This window comes from Aedes aegypti, chromosome 3 (genome assembly GCF_002204515.2).
Source record: "Aedes aegypti strain LVP_AGWG chromosome 3, AaegL5.0 Primary Assembly, whole genome shotgun sequence".
In the NCBI taxonomy this organism is placed as follows: domain Eukaryota; kingdom Metazoa; phylum Arthropoda; class Insecta; order Diptera; family Culicidae; genus Aedes; species Aedes aegypti.
In genome coordinates, this window is record NC_035109.1 from 227,013,151 (window position 1) to 227,028,890 (window position 15,740).

Sequence of the window (15,740 nt, forward strand, 5' to 3'; positions counted from 1 at the left end):
GTTTCTGACATTTTGTGCGAAAAACGAATGTGCGTTTGTGTCGTTCCCGTAGCAGCACCATTTTTCGCTTCACATTGTGCAAGTAAAATTTCTATTATTTTGCTATATAAATTTGGGTACAGACCAAATAATTGCGCTCGTCTGATTGGAAATATTCAACGGTAGTGTGAAACTGTGATAAACGCTTTATCAAAATGCCTAGAGGTAGGTTTGTGTAGGTCTGACGATATGCGCTTTGAGATGCCACCAATTTTGTGTTCTTTGTTGTATAGGAAAATATGTTAACCACAAAGGACGCAATCGTCACTTCACTAGCCCGGAAGAACTCGAAGCGGAGCGGGCAAACGAATCAAAGAAAAAGTAAATTTATTTTAGGATTGTGTGAGCTTGAACGACACTTTAAAGCTTTCGTTTTGCAGATGGCGGAATACCCGTGAAGAATCTTCAGAAGAAGAGGACGATGAGGAGGGAAGCGCTGAAGGAAGTGAAGAATCCGAGGAGGAATCTGAAGAAGAAGTCAAAGGAGCGGGAGCCTTGATCGAAATCGAGAATCCTAATCGACAGTCGAAGAAGGCATTCGTAAAGGCCACAAATGTGGAAGAGACTGACGCACCTCAGCTTTCTCGCCGAGAAAAGGAGCAGATTGAAAAGCAGAAAGCTCATGCTGCCTATATGAAACGGCATGCCGAGGGGAAGACTTCCCAGGCGAAAGCTGACTTGGCTCGATTGGCTATCATCAAGCAGCACCGAGCGGAAGCGGCCGCTCGTCGAGAGGCTGAGAAGAAAGGTAATGGTGTCGTTTGATTTGCGCTTAGGTCATATTTTCCGGTACCATATAATCCACTCTTGTAACAAACTTCAACCCCCTAAATCCAGGTCACTCACACTCCAGGGCTGGTAGCAGGTTTCTTTTAAAAGACTCAATTATAATTCGAGGTTCTAGAAGTCTAAATGAATGACCCTAAATGCGTTTCTTAAAGAAAAATGGTCTTAAAAATCACTTTTTTTTTATTTTTCTCCCTGCAGACTACATATTTCATAGCTTTTTTTAATCATGAATAATCGGAGTATTATTTCATTCACTTGTGATATCAGGGAATATTCCCTAACTTCAAATCTTCCTATTAACGAATTAATTTTGTGTTTCAACAATTGATTTGCGCTTAATATTCAGAAAAGTTTAAGAGTATCTAAACACAATCATTTACGCATACTTTTTGCTCTGAATACATACGACCAGATTGCAATTTTCAGATATGTTGAAAAGTAAAAATCTATTAACGTCGCAGATACCTCAAGGAAAAGCTTCAGGGATGCTCCAGAGATTTGTTCATGGTATACTTCATAAACACCTCTAGGAATCCCTCCAGATTATTTCAGGAATTTATCCTGAAATTCTTCTAGTTAATTACTTCAGATTTTGTTTCAGGAAAATCTCCAACAATCCAAGGCTGAAACCTCCAGTAATTTCTAAAGGTATATGCGACGCCGCCAGATCCTGTTTTCTAATTTATCGCCGAGTATTGTTCGCAGTACTTTCCTTCAATGTCCATGATTCATGGCCATATAGGACAACCGGAAGGATCAGTGTCTTATACAACGCAAGTTTTGTTTTCGTTTGCAGGCTACGAGACCCGTAGAAAGCACGACTCGCAGCTGCAATACGTCTTTTCACCTCGCGGGTAACATCATTATCGCATGTCACTAGTGTCCCAAAATACACAAATTCTTCCACCACTTCAAGCTTTTCACCACCTAGCACAATTTCGCTACCACTAACACGTCCGGACCCACGTTGACCACCAGCTATCATGTACTTCGTTTTTGTGGTGTTCATCGTGAGCCTGATCCTCGTTGTCTCCCTCTTGAAAGGCACGAACGCCTCTTCCACTGCTCGACGGTCAATCCCGATTATGTCGATATCGTCCGCAAAGCCAAGGAGCATATAATCTCGTCCACCACCCGCACACTTGATTTCGATCCATCAAGCGTTTCACGAATCAGTCTAATCTGCTTCGCCGGAAAGCCATGTTCGGATATACTTTGCCACAACTCGTTTCTCTTCACTGAATCGTACGGTGATTTGAAATCTACAAACAGATGATGAGTCTGCAAGTTGTACTCTCGGAATTTATCTAGGATTTGACGCAAGGTAAACATTTGATCCGTCGTTGATCGGCCCTCTTGAAAACCAGCTTGGTATTCGCCGACAAAGGACTCCTCATACGGTCTCAATCTGTTGAACAGAATTCCAGACATGATTTTGTACGCCGAATTAAGGAGCACTCCAGTCGATGCCCTTTCTTGTACAAACGGAAAATGAGACCTTCCAACCAACTAGTAGGCATTTGTTCTCTCAGAACATGAGCAATGAACAGAAAAAAATCGATATCAATCAATGGTACCTAGATTCAAAATTATACGCGTTACAATCAAGTATACTGGATTTGGATAATTAAATTAATCACGTATTTCCATATTTTTGTGATTTCTGCAAAGGATGTAACGAACTACAGCCAATGTGAACTTTGCACTTGCACACGCGTTCAATGACTAGGAATATGAACTTGAACAGGTCAGAGCATACGTGTCTCTTTATGAACTATTGATGAAATTTATGGAGAAAATCATGAAAAATACATACAGCAATATGAGCAATAACCCAATCAACAAGTCAGTGATTTTCGATAGCGATCGATATCGAATCGCTGGACAAAGGTCTATAAAGAAATTGTAACACTGGTTGATCGAGAATGTCACGAGGATTAAAAAAATGCTTAAGAAATATGTCTGGTCAGGTTATATGCGCGAAATCAAAGTTTTATCTCCTAATTCCTGAATTCCTTAAGAAACCTTGAAAAAAAAGAATGATTTTATTTTTTTGGTTCCTTTTTTATTTCTTTTTTTGGTTCATGTTTGGTCTCATTTTTCAGGCATGAAGTCTCTGATTTTAAAGACACTCAATCGCTACCAATCAGTATCTATTTCCTCGAAACTCACACTTCCCCCTATTATCTACATATCGTAATGCATAGAGCAAAAAACAATATATTTTTGTGAAATTTGGAATTATGCGGTACAATCAATTGAATTTTACAATGATTTGTTTTATCTCTTACAGCTAAGGACGCAAAGTAAGCACCCAGTAGCGTAGAATTCGGAATCCGTATAGCTGATTTTAACCGGCCTGTAAAGTAACTGGATCACTTGAGCAGTTTTTGTTTGCATAAATATCTTTACAATAATCGGCTCACATCAGGCGAGGTATGTATTTTATATCATACAATCTTTCGTAAGCACCAAAACAAAAAGATATTAAAAATCAAATAAAAACTGCCATCTCGGTCCTTAGCAAATTATAATTCGATTGGATCTATCAGATAATATAGCTTCCCTCCTGGAAACAGTCGATAAATCACAGAGAGCACTATGTATTGTATACCTTATACTTTCTCAGTTTTTGTTAAACTCTTGTTGAGCATTAAACCATTGAACTTGACTAAACTATCGAAGAGACAACAATATGTTCACAAATTTACTTAACAAGGAGTTTATAACCGAATCTGGTTTGATGTTCAACAGATGTAAAATCTATCAGCCATAAGATACAAGAAGCAGAAGTTTATTACACACTATCAATTGGAAATGTAATAAAATCCTTGCACAGCACGAAAAAAAATCAAAAACTTGCTACGGAACGAACGCAGGCAAACAATAAATTACTGTAACTTAAATAACGGATGTTTAATAAAAACAATTCAGGACATGTGTTCATGGTATTTTATTCATTAAATCGAAAGGCCTTACCTAATCTTCCACGTTAAAATTAAATCTAAACGAATTATCCGATGGTGGGATGACTCTAACCTTAAGTTCTTTGCGAGGCAGGACGGGTTCCGATGGCTGATTCTCTTCTGGTTGGGCCTCCCCATCATCCAGTTGGATGTTGGCAAAGTTGAAACGAAATTCTTTATTATCTTCGCTGAAGATTGCGGCTTTTTTGACGAAATGATACTTGGCTTTCTTTTTGGGCGCGTCGAATCGTACACTTTCCGGATTGAGAGCCATCGTTTTTTCTTCCTCTGCCATTTTGGTGCGATAATCACCGAAAGTTGACCGCATTATTTGGCGTTTTTTGATCAGCGGTTGATTTGCTGATTTGAGAGTGTTTATTAGTTTTAAGGTATCATCAGCTGAAATAGTAATAAATGGTAAAATGTAATTATTACATGGCTAGATTTCTACTGGCATCTTTCAGAAATCTCTAAACATCTTTCAGTGATATCTCCACCAATTCCCCCAGATATTCTTCTAAAGGTATTTCAAAGGATATTTATACGAATTTCTTTAGAATTTGCTCCAGGAATTCCTTGAGCACTAACGCTTCTACCTACAGCTATCTCCCAAACTACTTCAGAGTTTCCTCCAGATATTTTTTCAATGAATCGACAACTGATTTCCCCAGTTGTTATTATAGGAGGTCTTTCAAAGATTCCTACAGGAGTTCTTTGAAGAAAATCTACAAAGGTTCATTTAAGAAATTTAAAGAAATAGGTTTAGGGATTTTTCCAAGAAGATTTACAAGAATTCCTAAGCCATTTTTTTTTTTTTCATTTATCCTGCCCTACATTTTTATATGAGTTCCTACAAGAAATCATCCGCATTTACTTCCAGAGGAAATATGTTAGTCTTTCCGGAATTCCTCAATATTTTCGACTTTGGATTGCTCTTGAAGTTTTTTCAGAAATTTCGCCGGCATTTTATTCAATGTTTACTCCTGTACTACAGTCGGACTTCGTTCGTTGCACTATCTTTAAGTGGGCTACGTTTTAATTGGGCTCCCGTTAATTGGGCTATACCTCCGGCTACACTTCATCATCTTCACCGTATCCTGACTTGACGTTGGAAGAAGTACTCCATGGCTTAGCTGAAGACATCTCTCTTGGCACTCCTACTGCGACCAATGCTGATTCGTCATCTTTTGACATGCGTAGTAACAACGAGCATCGTTTTCAACACCCGGGACGCACAATCCTTAGCACTACGGGAGCCCCTTTGTCCCCCTCTACAGTCGTGACCATGCAGCCAGCGCTCGACAGCCGTCCCGGTCCTGTAGTAGGGTGTGGTGAAGGGGTCTCCCAACCTGTGCAGTCAGGCAAGTACACAGAATGTGCTGACAGTATACTACCTGACGATCTCATACCTTCCAGTCTGCGCATCTACTACCAAAACGTCCGTGGCTTGCGTACAAAAATCGAGTCCTTCTTCCTCGCTGTTACCGAGCTGGATTATGATGTGATTGTTTTAACCGAAACCTGGCTAGACCACCGCATATTGTCAGCTCAGCTATTTGGGAGTCACTACTCCGTGTTCAGGACAGATTGCAGCGCTCTAAACAGCAATAAATCGAGAGGTGGCGGAGTCTTGATAGCTGTTTCTTCGCAATTCAATTGCTGTTCGGACCCTACACCTGTCAATGACCAGCTTGAACAACTTTGGGTTAGGATCCTGTTGCCTGACAGAAATGTGAGCATTGGGGTATTTTACCTACCACCTGACATGAAGAACGATGCGGATGTTATTCGTTGTCATATTGAGTCAATCGCAGCCGTTCACAACAACCTCTCAGAAAACGACTTAATTCTTCAGTTTGGTGATTATAATCAGTCAGACATCTACTGGGCTGCTGAAGCGGACAATCGTCTCTCTATCGATCTAGATCGCTCTCGTATGTGCCCAGCGAGTTCTGCACTTTTGGATGGGTTTTGCTTCCATGGACTCTCTCAGGTCAACACATTGACGAACACGACAAACCGTACCCTCGATCTCGTCCTCGTCTGTGATACTGTGTTGCCTAATTTCACACTTCTTGCAGCGGCCGAAGCACTCACGACACTTGATGACCATCATCCTGCAATTGAGCTGATAGTCATGTGCCCGTTGCCAGTTACATACGAGATGTCACACGACTACACTGGATTTAACTTCCAAAAAGCTAATTTTGAGTCATTAAATGTCGCATTAATGTCTGTTGACTGGAACCATCTGGATTCGATCCCTGATATTAATGAAGCTGTCGATTTCTTCACGAATTCTGTGCTCCAAGCAGTCACGAATAATGTTCCACCGCGTCGCCCGCCCAGCAAGCCGCCTTGGTCTAACGGTCAATTACGTCTGCTTAGGCGCCGACGTTCTGCTGCCCTTCGGTGCTATTGCAATAATCGATCGCAACAGACAAAATTGGCATTCAATGAAGCAAGTCGTGAGTACAGGAATTATAATGCTTTACTGTATGCTCGCTATAAACGAAGAACGGAACAGAACCTTCGTACGAACCCAAAACAATTTTGGTCGTTCATAAATTCGAAAAGGAAAGAAAACGGCCTACCGACATCGATGTACCTAGACGAGCAGTCAGCTGACTGCGCCAGCGACAAATGCGAACTCTTCGCGGCACAGTTCCAACGTGCTTTCAACAATTTCGTTGCTGCGCCATCGCAAGTTCATGTTGCATTGGATGATATTACTCGTGATGTCTTCAGCTATGAAATGTTTGAAATCTCTGAACGAGAAGTAGCAAGTGCGATAACCAAGCTGAAGCCCTCCTACACTCCTGGACCAGACGGGATTCCGCCAGCGCTACTAAAAAGATGCTCAGCGTTGCTTATACCTTTGGTGAAGCTGTTCAATCGTTCACTTGGATGCCGAGTATTCCCACGAAGTTGGAAAATGTCGTTCCTATTTCCAATTCATAAAAAAGGTGACAAACGTAGCGTGAGTAATTACCGTGGTATTACTTCACTATGTGTCTGCTCAAAGGTATTTGAAATTATCATCAACGACTCCTTATTCAATAGCTGCAAACAGTACATCTCCAGTGATCAGCATGGTTTCTTCCCGAAAAGGTCGGTCACTACTAACCTCGTTGAGTTTTCAACGCAATGCATACGAGCGATCGATGCTGGTAAACAGGTGGACGCAGTGTATCTGGACTTGAAAGCGGCGTTTGATCGTGTTGACCACGGAATCCTTCTACAAAAACTTCGCAAATGTGGCGTGTCCGATAGCTTCATCGATTGGTTTGAATCATATCTCACCAACCGATCGTTATGCGTAAAAATAGGCTCTAATGAATCGAGCTCATTCACGAATTTATCCGGAGTGCCACAAGGCAGCAATCTTGGGCCTTTGTTGTTCTCACTATTCATCAACGACGCATCTCTAGTCTTACCGCCCGGGACCAGGCTGTTCTACGCCGATGATACAAAAGTCTATATGATCGTCGACTCCTTGGATGACTGCCATCACCTTCAGAGATTGTTGAATGATTTCGAAGCGTGATGTTCACGAAACTGCATGACGTTGAGCATTGAAAAATGCCTAGTTATATCGTTTAACCGAAAGCGGAACCCTATTCATTTCCAATACACGCTATCTGGTACAGCGATTGAACGAGTACAACGTGTCCGTGATTTGGGCGTTTGGTTGGACGAAGAATTCACGTTCAACTATCACTTTAATGACATCGTTTCGAGGGCAAACAAACAGCTTGGTTTTGTTCTGAAGGTAACAGAAGGTTTCAGCGACCCGCTGTGTCTGAGATCCCTTTACTGCGCTCTAGTTCGTTCTATTCTGGAATTTGCTGCGATAGTGTGGTGTCCGTTCCACGCCAGTTGGATTACCCGAATTGAATCTGTTCAGAGAAAATTCCTGCGCCACGCCCTTAGAAATCTTCCTTGGAGTGATCCCAGTAACCTGCCTCCTTACGAAGACCGCTGTCGTTTATTGGGGATTGATACTTTGGAGAACAGGCGTTGTGTATCGCAAGCCGCTTTTGTAGCCAAGTTGCTTCAAGGGGACATCGATTCGTCATCCCTTCTGGCTGATGTTAGCATCTACGCTCCGGAGCGGAATCTGCGTAGACGGAATTTTGTCAGTCTCGGCAGTCGGAACACGCTATACGGACAGCATGACCCAACTAGATATATGGCAACGAAATTCAACGAAATTTATCATCTTTTCGATTTTAACATCACTATGACGACGCTTCGTAATCGATTTGCTGAATACTTTAGACATAGTTAAGTGTGCATTTCATGTAATGTTGATGTTTGTTGCTCGTTTTGTTTTTTAGTTTTACTTATATTCATTAAGACAAATTTTATGTCAGATGGATCAAATACAAATAAATAAATAAATAAATAAATAAATAGCTATAATAGCCCACTATCAATGTTGGTAGCTCTGATATTCTTTTGTTCTATGCCATTTGACAGCTCGAAACTCAGCCCGATTAGTGAAAGTCTTTCGCTAAGTGGGCTACAGGTTTAGTGCAACGAACGAAAGTTGACTATACTGATAAGCAATTTCTCATGTAAAATCTTCATGGATTCTTCAAAAGTACATTTAAGGTGAAGATGAGTCGAAACCAAATCTCAAATTTTCACAACCGATCATGCTGAAAATTTGTTCGATTGGTCACCACCAGCAAGTGACCAATCGATTAAGTTTTTTGCTTGAACGGATATCTGATTCTTCAGATTTGTGCTCTTGAAAATTTAAAATGTGGCATCGATTCATCTTCACCTTAGGGTTTCACAGCAGCTAAAACTACGGTAATCATTCTTGTAATTCCTCTGATGTTTCCTATACAAATTTTTGCCGGAATTTTGTCTGATAATTTTCAAGGAATTCCTGAAGGATATTATGCAAAAATTTGATTGATTATATCTTTCAACTATCCAACTAATTTTAGCGTTAAGTAATAGAAGAATGTGTCCAAATACATAAAAAAAATGGAAACTTTCGACCTCCTCACCTCCCCCCACCTTAACATGATTTGTATGAAATTTTGGTACGAATCGCAACGTGTTGTGGTTTTATCTTACCTCCTTCTCCCTTTCTAACGTAATTTATGGACGGCTCCTTGTTTAGGAATTCTTCTAGGATATCTTCAACAGTCTAGGATTTCTTGGTACAATTATCTTGAATTGAGCTCCATACTGATAATTGTCTTCATTCAAGATAGTCTTGTAAAAGTTTTCTTGACAACATGTACCATAGTATATGTACCAGGTATCTGTCCAAGGTATTACTTTAGAACTCAATCAAGTTTCATCCGGATTTTCTTCTGAAATACCTTCCGGACTTTAAAAAAGCTTTAATAACCTCTAAATAAAATCCGTCATTTTCCTGGAGACATCCCTGCAGAAAAAAATTGATGACTTTCATGAGAAATTACATTAAGTTTGCCTGGAGAAATCTTTGGAGCAATCCCTGGGGTAATTCCTGGAGCAATTCTTACATAAATTCCTGATAGAAATTATGAGGAATCCCGATGGGGACCAGAACAAACGCCGAGGAGCCGGAATCGAATCTCATCTCCGAGATTTATTTATTTGGGTCAATCAGATCAGATAGTCACATATGACGTAAAAGTTATAGTGACGACTTCCTTCGGAAGGGAAGTAAATCCGTGGGTTCCGAGATTAACTAGCCAAAGCAAATCTTGATAAAAAAAATTACAATTTTGTAAAAAAATAATGTTTGTTGAATTCTAGATGTTTTAAACGACAATTTTGGAGAAAAGTCCTAGAGGTAATCATTGGAATAATTCCTAGAGGACATTCTCTGGAACAAATTCTAATAAAATGTTAGGAGGAGAGTTTCCTGAGGTAACTTCTGTGATTGTACTCAATAAAATTCCTGAAAATATTTAAAACGAAACTCTTGCAGGGAGTTTGTGAAATAACTAAATGATTTCCTGAATACTTGAAGTAATATCTGAAGGGATCTTTGGGCAAATCGAATGAATTCCTGAAAAACTCTTACAAATATACGAACACTAATAGTTATCTGAATGTAGTGAGGGACTATCAGAATCATAACTTAAAAATATTCCTAGGGAAACGTCCGCTAAGATTCTCTGAAAAATAAACATCTTACCTTGGGAAAAATCGCTAGTTTTCTTTTGTTGTGTACTTTCGATCTTTCCTGACAAACATGGAAAAAGGGCCACAGTTTTCTATGCACCAAATATTAATTTTCATTGGAAAAAGTGAAACCATGCGTTTTTCAATACTTTATATTCAATCAGTTGAAAGGTGCTCACGTGACATTACTTGCATTATGTGCATGAATTGAATTTCATTCAATTTTTGTCACTTTTGATGAAATGCGAAAGTGTGTTTTAATCAGTTACGCGCTTTTTCCATGTTAGTCCAATGTTTGAGATCTGGGCTCACAGTGACAGTTCGTGACAGCGGAATCTCGGCTCACTATGACGTACATAAATTTTGTATTGGTTTCTCCCTCCCAGGTCGCTTCTAGCCCTGTTATTAGATTCGGAAGAAACGTCTCACAAGGTCTCACATATATCCTTACTTTTCTTTTTATTCTCTCTCATGTGAGGCGCGTTCAGTGAATTCTCCAGCTGCTGGATGCACCAGTAGAGTTCTAGTTCAAATTGTCGATCTACTTCCGGTGGACTGCTAACGGATTGTGGTGTTCCGGGAGACGAACTCGATGGTGTCTGGTTTACAACCGATTGCGGCACTTTAGGAATGGTTTTCAGCTTTCCCGTTGTTTTGTGCAATCTGGCTTTCGGAGGAGGCATTCTAGAGTGAAGGAAAATTTCACAGGGAAAAAATACTTTTATATGTTAATATCAATCTGAAATTACTAAAAAAATGCCAAATTGCTCACTTGCAAAATGTTGATAGATACGAATCCCTTTCTAACTAAAGCAATACAAACGTGCCGAGCTGTCTTCGTTCGATCTTGAACGTTCATCATCAAACAAACAGCCGTTCAAAACGTCATCATCATTACTGATGGGGGCGAAATTACGTCCATCATCAAATTCGCTCTTTAGTACTAATTCTACACTGATAGCATAAATAGATACACGCAAAAAAAAAATTGTGCGGTATAAACTACCATTTTAGGGGGTTAACTTAAGAGGAAAATAACCATCATCGTTTTACAAATTTTCAAAACCAGTTTTTTTGCTCAAAATTCAAGCAATGCTCAAGAAAATCTATCATTGCATTACACTTACTATCTGAAATGGGATGATAGATTTTCATAAGGATTGTTATAAATTTGAACGAAAAAACTGGTTTTTAATTTTTGATGATCGTTCATGACTGAATGATGGATTCTTGAGCCTTAAGCGCTCGCACCGGCAATTTTCAGCAGACCAGAAATGCGCTTGATTTTACCTAGAGTGCCTGTAAATAAGAGTGACGTCATGTTCCAGTTTTGACAGGTCTCCTGCTCGATTGGAACGCGGATTTGTATGGAAATGACAGTTCGCCGCTGTTCCAATTTTGACATTGACGCCACTCTTATCTAGATCCACTCTGATTTTACCATGTCTGTAGTTGGAATCAGATTGTTGTAAATTATTTCTGTCAAATGTACCAGTATTGCGGTGTGGTGTACCGTAAACATAGTAAATTGGTCTGAATTTCCATGGTAGTTTTAAGAATGGGCGTAGTCAGCTAAAATAGTTATTTTTACCACAGAATTTTTTCCCGTGTAAAAAGGGTAAAATTGTACCCATTTCGAAAATGGCGAAATCAAGATTTATCACTTCAATCACTTCAACACAAAATCAACGACCATTTTTTTTTTGCAAAGTTTAATTCATCCCAAACAAAATTATTACATATTATTGTGTATTTCTTTCACTACTGGACTGCGAAGTGCGGTCTCATAAGTGCGAAAGTGAGAATAAAAGTGCGGGATTGTATTGAATCTTGTTGGTGTCTTCAGAGCACTTATTCTTCGATTTACGAAGAATAAGTCCCCCGAAGACACCTACCCGATTTGATGCAATTGTGCATTTTTATTAGCGTTTCCGCACTTGTAAAAACTTCTGCGATAGTCCAGTGGTGAAAGAAATGCACAATAATTTTGTTATCACACTAATCAGTCCTCCATACTGATAGCTTTAGGTGAAATTAAATTATTTTAGTTCTCAATCATGTTTACTTGACATTTACACTCAGGCAAATTAATTAATGAATTACCTACATAAATTTTCCCAAATGAAGCATTGATAAATCTCTAAAATGCGATTTCAGAAGGCTGCTGTGGATTTCATACCATTGAAATGATAATCATAATTTATTGAAAAAGTAGTTGAACATAATTAACATTCACAAATTTCATTACGCGCCTTAAGATTTCCATTGCCGACATTAGTCATTCGATGAAAACCATAATTGAGAAGAACATTATACTTAACCTTCCGGTCGCGGCGCGAATTTTTGTAACGCAAGTAGTCGTGCAATGTACTTTGTACAACACGCTGGGTGTTGGGAAGTCACTACCAGGAGAATGCAAACGCCTTTTTAGTAGCCTGTAGTCAGCGCAGCTTTAAAGCTGAAGGTTTATTTTAAGCGATGGATTATCTCTAATGGTTCTTTATATAGTAGTTCATCTTACGTTTACGTTTGTTCCTACAATTCTGGTGAACTTCCTAACGTAGTGCTGACTCCAACCGATCTATACTATAATAACAACGATGTCAATTGAGGCCTTATGTAATTTCAGATCTACTCACAGTTCCAATTACGTACTAGTCGGATCAGGTTTAGTCCAGTAATCCGTATAGCTAGCCGTGTATCGCTCCAACTGCTAAATATGTTACATTTAGTTGTAGTATAATTACATTTTAGCTTATTGTCAAACCTGTCGGCCGAGAAATGCTCCCCAAACTCTAATTTGCCACTTGTAGTATAATTTATAATAGAATTCACTTTAGTTGTCCAAATATCTTCCTAGCTCATAACACGTTTTGAACGATCTATGCTCCATATGACATATGGCTATGCTCCTATTCATACGTCGCTGACAGACGATAGACGTCAGTTTGCCAGATCTCGGTACTCACACTACCCAGAATCGGTCGCAGTGGGTCCGACGACAATCCCCCTCCCGTGTAGCTCCGAGATCACCAGATTTGTATTCTGATGTCTGCCCCACCTCCAGTAATGCTAGGTTCACAGCGGCACGTGTCTGCACCCCGTTTGATGTCAGCACCGTAGCTTTACGTACTTGACCATCCTTCCCTGTTTTAACATCCAAGATCTTTCCTCTGGTCCAACCGTTACGCTTGGCTTCGTCGATAATTATGACTAAGTCCCCAACTTCAAGTGGCTTCACAGGTTGATACCACTTGGTCCGTCTTGTCAACTCTGGAAGATACTCGCGTATCCATCTCCTCCAAAACTCATCTACAATGTTCTTAGCCATATTCCAGCTGTCTCTGAGAGGTGCGTGAGTATCTTTCAAAGGTATCGGAGGTTGATTGACACCCTGGGTGCCATATAAAAGGAAATGATTGGGTGTTAGTGCTTCGTCACTGGAAGAATCTAATGGTACGTAGGTTAACGGTCGGGAGTTTACTATTGCTTCCGCTTCCAGTATTACAGTCTCCAATACCTCATCGCTTGGGCGATGAATATGCTCGTTGATGGTGATCATAGCCGTTTTGACCGACCTCACTAACCGCTCCCACGCACCGCCCATGTGAGGAGCGTAGGGAGGATTAAACCGCCAGCTAGTTCTGGCATTGGTGAATGTCGCTGCACAGGACTCATTGATTTTCAGAAGTTGCTCTTTCAGAATATTGTTAGCCCCAACGAAATTAGTGCCATTGTCCGACCAAATAGTCTCAGGCGCGCCCCTGCGAGCAACAAATCTACGAATGGCCATCACACAAGACTGAGAGGTAAGGCTATGTGCGATTTCCAGGTGGACTGCCCTTACGGAAAGGCAGGTGAACAGCACCACCCACCGTTTCACGTTATTGCGGCCCTGTTTCACTGTTATTGGACCAAAGTAGTCGACACCGGTGTTTGTAAACGGACGGATGAACGATGATAATCTTTCCGTCGGCAGAGGGGCCATTTTAGGAGGTTGGGGGGTTGTTTTATGTATACGACACCTTTGACAGTCCCTGGACACACGCTTCACCAGGCCTCGTAACTTTGGGATGGAGAATCGTTGCCGTACCTCGTTCAATACTGTTTCACTGTTCCCGTGCAGGAATTTAGAGTGAAAGCTATCAACAAGGAGATACGTTATACGATGATTCTTCGCCAAAATGATAGGGTGGGTCATATTGAAGGTAGTATTGGGGGCAGCTTTAATCCGGCTATCCATTCTAATAACTCCTTCACCATCAAGATACGGTGATTGCGGTACCAGGCAGCTTGACTTGTTGAGCTGCTTTGGTTGATCCGGGTGTTCCCTATTATGGTACAATGTTTCATATTCTTCTGGGTAGCTCTGCATTTGTACCTGACGCCACAATAAGTTCTCTGCGTTACGATATTCCTCGCTGGAAATCCACGCAGATATTTGTTGTCGTTTGAACTTCTTGATTGCTCTCAATACGTAAGCAGCTGTACGAAGAATCTTTTGCCACTTAGAAAAGCGGGCGGCATCAATCAATGGTTGACTAATTTTGTGATGCTGGAGGTGAACGATGCGTAGCTCTTCGGTTACAGGTACTATGTGGTCGACAAGCACCGGCCAGTATTCCTCCGGTTTACTTAAGAATGACGGTCCGCTGTACCACCGACATTCCGGGTTGAAGCTTGGCCCAGATCCCCATTTCGTAGCATCATCGGCTACGTTGAACTTGGATGGTAGATGTCGCCACTCGTTCACTGCTGTGAGGCTTAAGATCTCTCCAACTCGAAAGGCCACAAATGGATGGTAGCGGCGACTGTCTGAGCGTAACCAAGCTAGTACCGTCGTTGAGTCGAGCCAGAAGAATCGTTGCTTAACGGGAATACTTAAATAGCCACAAAAAGTATCTGCTAAACGACTCCCGATCAGCGCCGCTTGTAATTCAAGCCTAGGGATGGAGACCGGTTTCAGAGGGGCCACTTTAGACTTCGCAGCCAGCAGGGCGCAACGTGGGACTCCATTATCGACGATTCTCAAATACGCTACGCATGCGTATGCTTCTGGACTAGCGTCGACAAAAACGTGAATTTGCATGCCCTTCATTGCTATATGGTCTGCACCACTGAAGAAACATCGAGGTACTCGAACGGCCGCCATTTCCTTCATGTGTTGACTCCATTTGATCCATTTATCATGCAAGCTGTCTGCTATCGGCTCATCCCATTCGGTTCCTGATCGCCAGATATCTTGCATTAGGACTTTTCCTTGTATCACAAAATGCGCGATCAATCCAAGCGGGTCAAAAAAGGACATCACGGTACTCAGCACTTGACGTTTTGTTGGAGCAGCATGCCGCGTAAGCAATTCCACAATTCCAGGTCTTAATGTTGTATCGAAAGTGAACACGTCTAGTTTTGGTTTCCATACCATTCCGAGGACTCGTTCATTATCCTGCGTTTCATCCAGATTCATAGACTTGACTGTTGTATTACCGGTCTCTCCCACGTGTTGCATTACCTCAGAGGAATTGCTGATAAGATTTCGCATCTCAAATCCTCCTTGTGCGTGAACGTACCGCACGTCATTCCAAAGTTGAACTGCCTCCTCGACTGTATCGACGCTATCCAGGTAGTCATCGACATAGTGACTCTTAATTATGGCATTTGCTGCTGCTGGGTACTGTTCTGCAAACTCTTCGGCATTCTTGTTCTTAATAAATTGGGCAGAGCTTGGAGAACAAGTTGCTCCGAACGTTGCCACGTCCATCACGAAAAATTTTGGTGAGCAATCGGATGATCTTCTCCAGAGAAATC

General features: G+C 41.0%; 2 protein-coding genes across 3 annotated transcripts; one reads left to right on the forward strand and one right to left on the reverse strand.

Annotated features, from left to right (window-relative positions):
- On the forward strand, positions 1–3,707 carry LOC5572992 (28 kDa heat- and acid-stable phosphoprotein). Its single transcript, XM_001654269.2, has 4 exons — positions 1–204; positions 273–360; positions 420–787; positions 3,122–3,707. Exons 1-4 carry the CDS (start codon positions 195–197, stop codon positions 3,136–3,138), a joined length of 483 nt encoding a protein of 160 aa, XP_001654319.1. The 5' UTR covers positions 1–194; the 3' UTR covers positions 3,139–3,707.
- Positions 3,708–3,766: 59 nt separating this feature from the next.
- On the reverse strand, positions 3,767–10,814 carry LOC5572991 (UPF0488 protein CG14286). 2 transcript variants are annotated; one of them, XM_021849971.1, is made up of 3 exons: positions 10,705–10,814; positions 10,384–10,616; positions 3,767–4,193 (listed from the first exon to the last, which is right to left on the reverse strand). In XM_021849971.1, the coding sequence occupies exons 2-3, from the start codon at positions 10,613–10,615 to the stop codon at positions 3,808–3,810; spliced, it is 618 nt and encodes a 205-aa protein (XP_021705663.1). In that variant the 5' UTR covers position 10,616; positions 10,705–10,814; the 3' UTR covers positions 3,767–3,807. The 2 variants fall into 2 exon arrangements, with proteins under 2 accessions (XP_021705663.1, XP_021705664.1); XM_021849972.1 differs by having other exon boundaries at positions 10,384–10,650; positions 10,705–10,793.
- Between the last annotated feature and the right edge of the window lie 4,926 nt (positions 10,815–15,740).

Coding starts and splice junctions, on each gene's coding strand:
- LOC5572992 (XM_001654269.2), top strand. Junction 361..419: donor GCAAACGAATCAAAGAAAAA/GTAAATTTATTT, acceptor TTCGTTTTGCAG/ATGGCGGAATACCCGTGAAG.
- LOC5572991 (XM_021849971.1), bottom strand. CDS start 10,615: ATGCCTCCTCCGAAAGCCAGATTGCACAAAACAACGGGAAAGCTGAAA. Junction 4,194..10,383: donor GAGAGAGAATAAAAAGAAAA/GTAAGGATATAT, acceptor TTACTATTTCAG/CTGATGATACCTTAAAACTA.